This window comes from Convolutriloba macropyga, chromosome 5, assembly GCF_964194025.1.
Source record: "Convolutriloba macropyga chromosome 5, txConMacr16.3, whole genome shotgun sequence".
In the NCBI taxonomy this organism is placed as follows: Eukaryota; Metazoa; Xenacoelomorpha; order Acoela; family Convolutidae; genus Convolutriloba; species Convolutriloba macropyga.
Window position 1 is genome coordinate 52,816,953 of NC_134472.1, and position 11,872 is coordinate 52,828,824.

Sequence of the window (11,872 nt, forward strand, 5' to 3'; positions counted from 1 at the left end):
TTGATCAATCAAAGCAAGTCAATTTTCATTGTGTTTTGTCAACAATCTATCTCAATGGTAGATTGTTTCTAAAGCTTCGATTCGCACAATTTCTTTACGAAAAAAGTTTTTTTCCTGAACATCTTTTAGCTCAACAAATCTTTGATTGTTTTTCATTTATATGTTGAGAATTGCTGCAGAGCAAATTTTAACTCTTTTCGTAGCATCCTTTCATTCAAATTCTTTATTTATCATTGTTGTATTTTTAAGGTTTCATAAAACGAAGAACATTTTTTGAAACGATCCTGGTGGACATTAGTCAATGTATTTTCAGGCAATTTTCAGTTTAATTCATTAACAAATCATGCTGTCATTTGGGACGAACTTTGAAGTTGCTGCCCACAGAATCCGGTTTTTAATTCCAACAATTATTTTGCAGTAAAATTTCCCAAATTATTTTGTTGTTTTCTAGTTGTTTTCCAGTCTCTCCGTTGATTGCTTGGGACAACCAATTTGTAAAATTGCTTACTGTTTTCGTCGTTTGAATGTTGGTTAGTTTTGGAGTCAAAAATCCCCTCTCGTTGGTTGAGTTTCAGTCCACACAATTGCGGTTGTTAGGGAGCTTTAGCGCGTATCATGATTGCAATTTCTTGGATAACAACTGTAGAATTTGACTCGGTCAATTTGTTAAATGAAACTGATCAGGCAACAGTAAAGTTGTTAAAATGATAATTGATCTATCTATTAATCAATTTTTTCACCCACAAAAAACAAAAGACACTTTTTTTGAAAATTTTGGGTAGTAGTAGAGTTTTGACAGCCTATTCGATCATTTGAACTATCTGAAAAGTATTGAAACTGATGATTTCGATGTCTAATTATCTAGAGGATGGAGTAGAAAACGTGCTATGAAAACCGCAATCACTAACTATGCAGTTCATTAACTGAACGAGGTTTTTTTAAATTGGTCGAATCTTATCTGTACCTCATAGTATTTCCGCTTCATTTTCGCATTTTTTAAATCCCGTTATTCAAAGCCATATCTTGCTAGACGAAAACAAAAAATCTTTTAATGTCTCATTGGTGACAAAAAGAAAACCTGAAAAGGGTTCTGACATTGCAAACATCGATTTCGGCTCAATCTGCCTCTACTCTTGCGCCCTTAAGCTGCTCAATTTTTGCAACCCCCCAAAAAATCGAAATTGCCAGACGGAGAAGTTAATTTAGAAGCCAAAAATTAAAATCAACTGGCACCCATACTTATTCTTTTGGAAACCAGTGGCTTTCATTTTCACTAGGTCAAGCAAAACGTTTTTAGCAATTGGATTGTAGTGAATACAGAAATTGCCTATGTCTATCTCATAAAATCACAGTAAGCAAAAGTTGAATCTGATAAATAAGTATCCGGGAAGAATGCATAATTTGCATCGTTTGATCTCTCGTGAAATATAAAACTCGGGACATGCAAACAAAATTGATTGATGTATCCGGGTCAATTGAAGCAAACGATGCAATCCACAATCCTTCAAAGTTGTCATTTACAAAATCATTTGACAGCATTTACTGATGTGCAGATTCAAAATGGACAATTTTTTTAAATAAAATGCCAGATTTTAAAGCTTGGCAATGAGAGCATTTGAAAGGAAGTTGCATGACTCAGCCGAAGTTCTAAAGAATTTTTGACTGAGCATAGCATACGGCTACGCAATTTTTGACGAGTTCTAGATGATAACGCACCTGCTAAATAAAGTTAAGGCAATTTTATCTTAAAAAGCAACCTACCTCAACTGTTAACCTCAACTTAACTGTATAATTTAATTGTTAAAACTAATCGTTAAAAGTTAATTGTTAATTCTTCTGGTATTGTTTTTTTAAGTTTCCGTATCAATAGCAAGGTAATTTTGTAGCAGCTTTAGAGAAAATTAGAAAATCTAAGGACGAAACGATAAAAATTTCGAGGAAAATAATGTTTTTGTTCAGTTTTGTAGTTTTTTCCAATATGAAATCGGAGCCAACATTTTTTTTCCGAGGAAATTTAATGCAAAAGTAGGGATTTTAGTTGTTTTTATATGTAATTAATGCACTCAACTGAAGCTGAAAAAGAATTGTTGCTTAGAGAGAAAAAAATATTGAATTAGCCCTAAAGTAATAAAACTTTATGAAACAATGAAGCAGATAGGAGGCAGCAAATAAGAAATTAATTGAGAGTCTTAAAAGCTCCCGTCTTTGTAAATTCTGTTTTTTATTCAATTTGTTTCCCAGATGCACTTTAATTGCTCGTCACTACGTTGTTGCTCGTCAACTAACCAAAAACAGGTTGCTCGTCAACTATCTTTTATCTTGTCAATAGGCCCTACAGGAGTTATAGGGAATAGAAAGAGGATTTGTGCTCACTTAAAAGGCTTAGAAAACAAATATTTATTCTTTTGGAAAACTTTGTAAACAATTTTTGAGCACTTTATTGTATATCAGATTGCTTTGAGATTTGATGGTCATGGAGTTCTCGTACTTATCTTTTTTCACTTTTTATTCAACTATTTATTCCTCATTTTGACCCCATTTTTATTGTTTTTCTTAAAAGAAACCTTTGACATAAAGAACTGAAACATGGCTTGAATTCAACAAGCTGTTAAAGATACGTGCAAAATTTAGTTGTTAAAAGTGGGAAAGTTGTTGAAAAATTTCGATTGAAAATTTGCACACACTTTAATCTTGTTTTTGATTTTATTTAAAGTTTTCTTTTATCTGCTTCTCAGAAAGACACGGTTATATTTGCGTTTTTAATGGATAAATATTTTATAACTGTCAGTTGTTCTTCAGGCAAGAGTTCATGAATAAATTTGAAAACAGTATCTAAAATTTTAATAAGATATTCTGTTTTTTCTCTTTCTTAATTTTTTATTAGACAATGATTAAACTTGTAACGGCTGCTCTCCTATCAAAGTCAAGGAAAGCTTTACACCGCCCAGTTCGTTTCAGCGGTTTCAAATCTTTCCGGATATTGTGTTTTTGCAGTTAACTTTTATGAACTGTATTATCCGCTATATTGTTGAATGCCGTTGCAATACTTGTTGCTCAATTACTCCTGATAACTAATCGCTCAGCTTTGCTGTATAACAAACTTGTTTCTCTCAGAATAACAAAATAATTCAAATTGAAACAATCAAATTTCGCTTGAGTTTTGGTTAATAACTCAAGTTATACTTCGAAATTTCAAAATCTCCTATGTACAGCTCTAGGTAACTATAAACTACTGGTTAGGGCAAATGATTTCCGTCTCCGATATTATAATATTTTCGGAGAGTTTTTCCCGATAATCAAATTTAACAAATGTAACCAAATTCGCACTTTGTGCTTCTCAGCGCACTCAATTGCTCAATAACGCAATCAGTGAACTACACTAGGCTTCGTTAAAGACAGTAAGAGAAACTGACTTTATGCTTTGCGCAAAGATTCTCTTACTTAGGAACTTCGTTCCTCAGAAAATAAGTTTTGAGAATATCAAAGTTAAATCTCTTTTCACAAGTCAAAGTAAAGTTCAATTCGTACAATCACTAATATGATCTCCAGAAACAAGACACAGTAACAAGTAATTTACCGCTCAAGAAATTGTGCTTCAATACGCACTGTATGTCAGTTTATTGTAACCAAAATTGCAAATTTTAACTGATTTTTGGTAGTTTTTCAAGCTCTATTTATGCTGCCGTACATCTCTGATTGGTTGTAGATAAAGATGTTGACAGAATGTGAACACTTTTCCATAACGTCACTTTTTCAGTGTAAATTTGATGTCATGAGGTTTGTCAACCATGAAGAAGTTTTGTCGAATATTCTGTATCAATAACAGGTTGATTCGCAATCCATTCGCAAAGAATCTGATGCAATACTGTTAAATCGTAGTATTGTTTCGCTGGTGGTTAAGGTAGTTCGAGTTTGAGTTTCACTTCATGTATGACGATTGTGTACTAATAATAGTTGCTAAATATAAATGTTGAACTAAGTGAACAAATCCGTATGGCTTCAGTAGAATGTGGCTTTAAATTTCGTTCTTCATGCTATTCTAGCTTTAATACTTGAAATAGCCTTGAAGAGCTATTCAATTCGATTTCTGAGTTATTAAGCTCTGCCGCGATAAACCTAGAAAAAATTAATGTTTTCAATTTGAGAATACAATGATTAACAAATTTTTATGAAAGCGCATAACCAAATGTTTGCGTTTCAGCAATCTATAGTTAAGTTGCACAGTATACAAATAAGAATAAATTGATTGGCAATCGATTTTCAATTTTGCAATTGATACTAAAGTTCTTCTCTGGATATTCAACTCGAATTTCGTAGAACACAAAAAGTGTTACTTCTGAAACAAAAACCATTTTAGTTTAATTTCTTTTAAAAAGAGTTGCGAATATGTAAGTGGTATGAAACCTTGGGTTCTTTTCGAACGAAACAACCTTAGTAAACGCCACTGCCATTGAGCGATAGCAAAAAAGCATACCATATACCAAAGAATAATAAATAGCATGAAACAAACACTGGTCAGTTTTAAAACCTGACCTCCTATTCTAAATTTATTTCTCGAGTTTTCCCTCCATGAACTATTTTTGCTCAACACTTCTGTGATGTAAATATATGCCCACAAAAGATACCCGGTCTTTTTATTTACTACTACCAGAATTTATAAGAAATTAATAAAAATTATAGTTTTTATTAAAAAACATAGGGGAAGGATCGCAAATCACTGTATTATATTTCAAAGCAAGATTTCGATAGGTTGATATATTTTTTAAATTGGGTGATTTTCTAATTGTTTTGAATTAAGATATACTGAAACAGAAACGATGTGAGCTAAATTGACAGCTTTTTAATCATTAAATACTTCGTTATAAAGCTCTTTGATCTTAAAATTCAACGAGAAAATTATCGAATTTAGGTTTATAGAATAAATTCTTTCATTTTTATTTAGTGTTTCTTCAAATGAACAAAAATTTTGCCCTTTTCAGCATATTTTTTTTAAAATTTGAACAATACTTTATTCAACATTATTACCATACAGTTCAAACTCATAAAAATTTTTTATGGTTGGTTTTTTGGAAAAAAATACACACATTCTGACTATTTTGGCAGTATTGGGTGTATTTTTGTACATTTTTGCATCTGGATTGTTCTAATGCTTTATAAATATTTTATTTTTTTAATCCTCTGAGAACCAGGAAAGTGCTGATTTGAGCTGTGGTTAGAAGTTTTAAATTCTTTTTCATTACTTTTTTTGAAAATTATCACATTTTGAGCATTGAAAATTCATCATATTTTCTGCTTGTCGCACGAATTGACTTCCGTTCTATGGAAAGCAGCTCTTTGAAAGTCGTAAAGTTTGTTCAAACTTTTTTTGTTCCCCTCGATTAACAGTTTTATATATGATAAACTTTACAGTTCTGAAAAACTATGAATAGGGGTAGATGACAAATTTTAAAGCTTGATTGTAAAAAATGTTTACAAGTTTGGGTTTTGGTCAACTAATGTTAATTGTACCGCGTTTCTTGTAGCTCTGATTCTGTTGATTGTTATTTTTAGGTATCTGCAGCTTCTCAGGTTAAAGTTCACCCAGGCCGCTGTTGAAACTGCATCAATTATTATAAAGTTAATGATAACATTTTAGCTGAATTACTTCTGTAACGCACGACGTAATTCAACGAACGAAAATTATCAGAACTGATGTACTTTTCTTTCCTCATAGATTGTGTGAAGGATGTAGAACCTGGTGTGTTTTAGTAGTTGATGTAATTTACTATAGAGATTCTATATATACAATTGATTGCGGTTTTTTTGCTCATTTTTTCTTTCTTGGGTTTCAATGTAATTCTATTGAACAGTTTAGTTCAAGGTCCGTTGAATAATTTACTTTTGTACTGTTACAAAAACTCTCTTTGACTCTAAACAGTATTCTGAAAAAAATAGTCATAATCTGTTTTGCGCTGCCGGTTTTTCCACCTTGACGGTTTACTCTGTGTAAAGGCTAGTGAAAAACTGTTTTGTTTGTCTAGAGGAATTTTCTCCAAACATGATTAAATATTTTTTAAAAAATGGCGAGGCTTATGCTTATTTTTCAACATCTACTAATTTTGATTTTGTGGTTTTAATGGACGGTGGAGGGTCCGAATTTTTCACGCGGCCAATGTTTTCTCAAAGTGCATTTTTGCCAGATCCATTTAAGAACGTGTCATCTTGTAAACTTTTTTGTTAGTCCACAATTATGGAATTAATTGTTGTGACTGAGGCATCGTTTAGCATATCAAATATTCTAAAAAATTTGCACAATTAAAACGTTATGGCTACAGCCCTCCCAATGAAGTGATTTCATCCATTTTAAGTCGATAAATACGAGTGCGGATTTGTTGTTTTTGTTTTTTTTTAAATTTTATTTATAATCTTCCGAGCCTTATTGTTAACACTTGGATTATTGCATTTTTGCTCATTTTCAGGCGGCTAATAAATAGTTTTTGCTCATTTTTTTGCTAGATTTATGTTTTCTTTTGATACTTATTTTGTAAATTGTATTGCATCGTATTAATCATTAACGTTTCTACGAGTAATTTTTGCTTATTTCGGATAACTGTTCGCAAATTAACCCCCACAATCGCTAAAACGAGCCTTTTATCAGCTGTTAATAATATTTGGCCAAGCACTTGGTGGGCAACCATGCTTCAAAAAGTTTTTGGTAAAATAGATTATAAATTCTTAAATGTAGATTTACTACATTTTTTGCCTGTCATGGAGAATTTTTCCGACGAAAGATTTTGGTAGTTTTCAATTTTCAATTTATAATAAACTTAGCAGATTTGATGCTAGCGGGGTAGCAATCTGTGGTCTAATTCCACACTACGAATTGAGTCTGTTGAAATTGATATATCGTCTAATTAAATTACAGTGGAAGTTAAGAGGTCATTTAAATACAAAAATCGGTCCATTTTCTAGCCTACTTTTATTATAGGAAAATTATAAGATAGTGTGGAAAGCATTATTGATGGTATACTTGATTTATGACTGATTCCTTATATCGATCATTTCTGATCAGTTTTGATGTTAGTACGGGAGGCGGTCAAATTGGAAAAAAATCACCACTCTGATCCAGTACTGATCCTGTAGTGATTCAGTATGACTTAGTTTAACGGGTCGTGTAAGGACACAAAAGGGTCAGAAATAAAGAAAATTACCTGAAAATTTCTCTTTGTAGGTCATAAAAATTTAGTCATTCAGTTTCCTTTTAGTATACTACTCTTCAGGAGGCTATAGTAAACAGAGTCTGTGAAACTATCATGTAACATTTCAACTGAATCCCTGCTGATTCAGTATGACACCTTTTCTGATCAGGGAAGAATGATGCAAATCTTGCAAGAACCTTACAAGAAAAATAGAATTAGTATATATTCGCTTCCAATTAGTATTCAAGTTTGCTTGCAAGATATATGCAGGATTTTGAACCCTTTGGTCACTAGCGAATCCGATGTGATCATGGTTCCATTTGAGTAATCGGCTAAGTTATAACTTAAGCATGTCTAAATATATTTCACCTCTCTGTTTCTTTTAAGGTGTTCTAGCGTCAGTCACCCGTGGTTTATTTGCTTAGCGGTCTGCCTTTGTTCTCAAGGTATCGATTCACGTTGAGGAAACACTCATGCGCATTTTTGTCACTTTTAATCAAACTGTAATGAAGCGATCTTCAAACAACCGGGGGCTTCTTTGAATTATTCACAAGGGCCTTTTAAATATGACATCGCTGAGCTGTTTTTTGTTGCTATTTTGAGCCGCTTAATTATTAATAACTCGCAACCCCGTCGCTTGTTTATCGACATTTAAGTGTAAATATTTCCAGTGTTACCTGTGATTATTTCTCAATTTCCTCAGCCGATTAAAGTGCGTTTTTCAATCCGAAATACGTTAGCTGGGAGGTCTAACTTTTGTTGGTAATAACGGCTTCCTGTAAACACAAGGCCATAACGCTTGACTTAGAAGAATATTTGAACTATGCGCATAGTGTCTATGTTGGGCGAATTTCAGACAGATTTTGTCTGAGAAGCAGAAAGTTGAAAGAAGCAGGGTCAAATCAAATGAAATTACCCTCTTGGCCCCCGTAATGTAGTGTCTATCTATTCTGAGCAGCAGCAATGTATTGTCGAGTTAATGATGTGTTATAATATAACGACCTTCCTTTCATTTGTGAAGTGGGAAAATTATTGGAAATGGCCCGAAAGTGTCGCCTGACCTTTCATGATCAAATGTGGTTGACTTTGAGGTTAGGCTAATTGGACGGTCGGCCTTGAGAACAGCTGTTGTGTTTTGTGTGTGTGTGTTGAGTGCCCGTGGCAGTATTTTTGGTGGAATCTGCGGATATTGCAAAACCAAGCCAGACCTTTTCCTTCTCCCCTTTTCCCAATTTTGATCTGGATAGATAGGCACAAATTAAAGCTACCCCACTTGCACTATTTACCAAACTCTCTCACGGTATGCGCCACAAAGTTAGAGTTAGTCGTGAAATATTCATTCAACACATTCAGTGAATAAACTGTCTCTATGTGTGTATTGGAAGGTATTTAAGTGAACACAAATAAAACTACCACCCCGTTTAATATGCGAGCGATAGGTACACTGCTTTGTTTGCATAACACCACGGGACGGACCGATTCAGATTGCAGGGTTGGGGGGGGGGGGTGTTGAGGGGTTAGTGGCAAGTTTATTGGTGGCTAAATTGGGGCGGCATATTGCATTAATACTTTGTGACTGAGATCTGGTCTGGCAGTGCCGGTCTTTTATACCTGATAATAATCCGGGCCAAAATGCCAAGGGACTTCTTAGTGTGTGCTCTCTTTCTCCTCCGGTCGCTTCCAGACCCGCTCTTATTCAGGACCCAGCCCCATTCAAGCCATAGGAAGATATATCAACTTATTCTGAGAACCTGAAATAGACGATCAAAGACCTGCAGCAACCCCTCCAGTAACTAACTAGCGACTTATTAGCCCACTGTTTTATGCCACCAACAAGTGTTCCTTTATCTTTTCACTCTTAAGTGTCTTCTGCCCTTTTATGTTCCCTCTCCTGTCTTCCAGGCAATTATTTAACATTATACTTTCAACCTGTATTGTCTGCCATCATTATAGCACCAATTTAGTCAGATGAGAATTACTCTCACGCCATTTCATTTTATGCATTGTAGCTTTTCTTCAATTTTTACAATGTGATCAAAGCTATCGAACATTTAAAAAAACAAAATTACTTTTTTTACCCTGCCGAAGTACTGATCACTTTTGGCGTCAAAAGGGCTCAAAAGTCTTTATAAGTTTTAACAGTCCTTTTATTTTTGCAAAGACAACGAAACATGATTTTGCTGATAACAAACAATATGTTTCTCCTTTTTAAAAAATTCAAGCATTTTTTCGCGTTAATGACTGTTCAAATTTTAATCACTTCCGATGCTACATCATAATTATAACCAGACGATAATAACTATCACCATAACTAAGCTGTAACTATAATCATCACACATTTTATTACTGTTTCCCGCTATATGGTGTATAATGAAAACATATGCGAAACTATAACATGAAAGACGTAAATTTTCATTACCATATGCGCTTCAAAAACAACATTACACATACATTTATTCGCAAATTTGATCTTAATGACTTAGTTTGCAAGTCAAAAATACACATCAGATTTTGATTAATGTAGCTCTTAAATGGTAATGGCGTTTTGCATTGTGGTTTTGTTCGCTTATATAGTACCATTTAAACTTATAAGTTTCATTTTATGCTCTAAATGGTGCACATTTTAAATACATGTCAAATTTATTATATTCGTTGACTCTTATATTGATGGTATTAAAAAATAATCCGCTTGTAGTTATTCGCTCATTCTATTGTCATTCTTCAGTACCATCTTTAGTTATAGTTTCTCTTTGTTATTAATTTTAAATTTGCTGAACTTATTTATTTGCGATAGAAATTTAGGGATGAAAATTGTCATCTGCAAATATTTGCTTAGTTCATTCCATTTATTTTTCGCAGTGGCATCTCTTTGGCATGAATAATTGACAAAGTTATCTCAAAATTGTTCAAAATGCTCCAACGACTTCATAAAAAGTATAATAGCTGGTGAGTGTGACAGTCTGTCTTATTTTTTCCCTCTTTCATTGAGCAATTAACATTTTTACTGATTATATCAGTCTGTGCTTCATTACAGCAGATGATTTTTTTCTGAATTTTGATCTTAATTGAAATATTAATTTTTTTGGTGTATGACAAGTGCAAATATTTGGCCATATTTAAGTTATAGCCAAATATCCTCTCAGAAAAAAATTCAAGTTCTGACTTGTGCGGGAATTAAAGATCCAGAATTAATCGCAGTTTTTTAAATTCTGAATCCGTTCAAAGTTTGGAAAAAGTAATTGTAACTTATCAGCAGAATTACAAAAGCGTCGGTTAATGAACAAGTTTTATATCATTTTAAGCTACGCAAGTCAATTATCGAGTTTTTCTTAGCATTCTGAGAAATTTTTAAAGTTATGAACAGTAGTTCTGGAGCGGCGTAAAGAATTTAAGAAACATTTGGATACCCCAGTTATTCTGGAAGTTTTGTCGTATAAGATCTGATAAGATACTAATCAAAAATCTTTATCGTATAAGATATTATCTGTTCTTACACGATAAATAATTCTGCTCTATGAGAACTTTAATCGTTTAAGATCTGATAATGTACTTTAGGAGCTCAATTATATATCTCGCTGAATGGTTCTCTCATAAGGTCTGATAAGTATCTTATCAGATCTTACACGATAAAAGTTCACATAGGCAGAATTTTTATCATGCAAGATCTGCTGAGACTTGTTTTTAATGATTTCAATATTGCCTTATAACGTAGTCAAGTTCCTATGAAAGTAAAAAATAATCGGTCAACTAAACAATTATGATACAGAAGAGGGTTGTTGAGTTGATTTTGGCGGCAGTTTTATTCTGAGTTTGAACCAAGTACTATTGCTCAACTTAGCAATCCAAGACATTTTTGGTCTCTGAACGAATTTTTTCGGTCTTGTTTGATAATCACCGCTTCAAAAAGTCCTCTATACTCGACTAACTTTTTCACAATATATTATATGTCTCAAAACACAATATAGGATAGTTTTCTCTCTGCTACTGTATGAAACCAATTTTTAATTTTGTCTTCAATTTGAAGAGCATACCATGCTTAAAGAATTTTCATCGTATAAGCTCTGATAAAAATCTTATCAAAATAATCATCATAGCTTTCCGAATATTAGAAGATCTTATAAGCTTCCTATAAGATCTTAGATGATAAACAATTTTAGTAGGCAGAATTTTTTATCGTGTAAGATCGCATAAAAGAAGTTCCTACAAGATAAAAATTTTCAAATGTCTGAGGTATGCTTGTATACACATTTTTCCCAAATAGATTCTTGTCCCGGTTTTTAGGGACAATTCAGCATCATAATAACTAAGGATAAGTCCTTTTGAGAACTTCGATCACAGTGAACCCATTCATTATTCTTTATCATGTTGAAAACTGTCGAAAATAATAACTGTTGTCGTCATTTTTCTATAGGAACAGATATTCAGATCTAGTAGCTGTTAAATTTGATTTCATTTTGTGATCTCCCAAAGTTTTTTCTAATTTTATCATGCTTTTTCGAAACACATAATGAAGAGAGTAAAATTATCTTTGTAACATACCTGAATTAACTTTTAAAAAAAGAAAATTTATAATTAAAAGCTTTTATAAATCGCAAATTTTTTAAAGTATTAAAATAAATTTTAGAGTTTTTTGGAATTCGGTAAAAAAAAGATCCAACTGTGCGAAAATATTATTTACAAAAGTTAACTTTGCA

At 32.8% G+C, this 11,872-nt stretch overlaps 1 protein-coding gene across 3 annotated transcripts in view; it reads left to right on the forward strand.

Moving 5' to 3' along the window:
* The window catches only part of LOC142339458 (uncharacterized), a 191,329-nt gene that overhangs the window by 38,853 nt on the left and 140,604 nt on the right, over positions 1 to 11,872 (forward strand). The window contains exon 1 of one of the 3 annotated variants that reach the window (XM_075389497.1): positions 8,764 to 10,124. The exons of the other annotated variants lie outside the window; for them this stretch is intronic. Within the exon in view, the coding sequence (XP_075245612.1) occupies positions 10,090 to 10,124 (35 nt within the window). The 5' untranslated portion in view covers positions 8,764 to 10,089. Of the gene's footprint in view, positions 1 to 8,763; positions 10,125 to 11,872 lie in introns of those variants that run through there. 3 annotated transcript variants of the gene reach the window in all.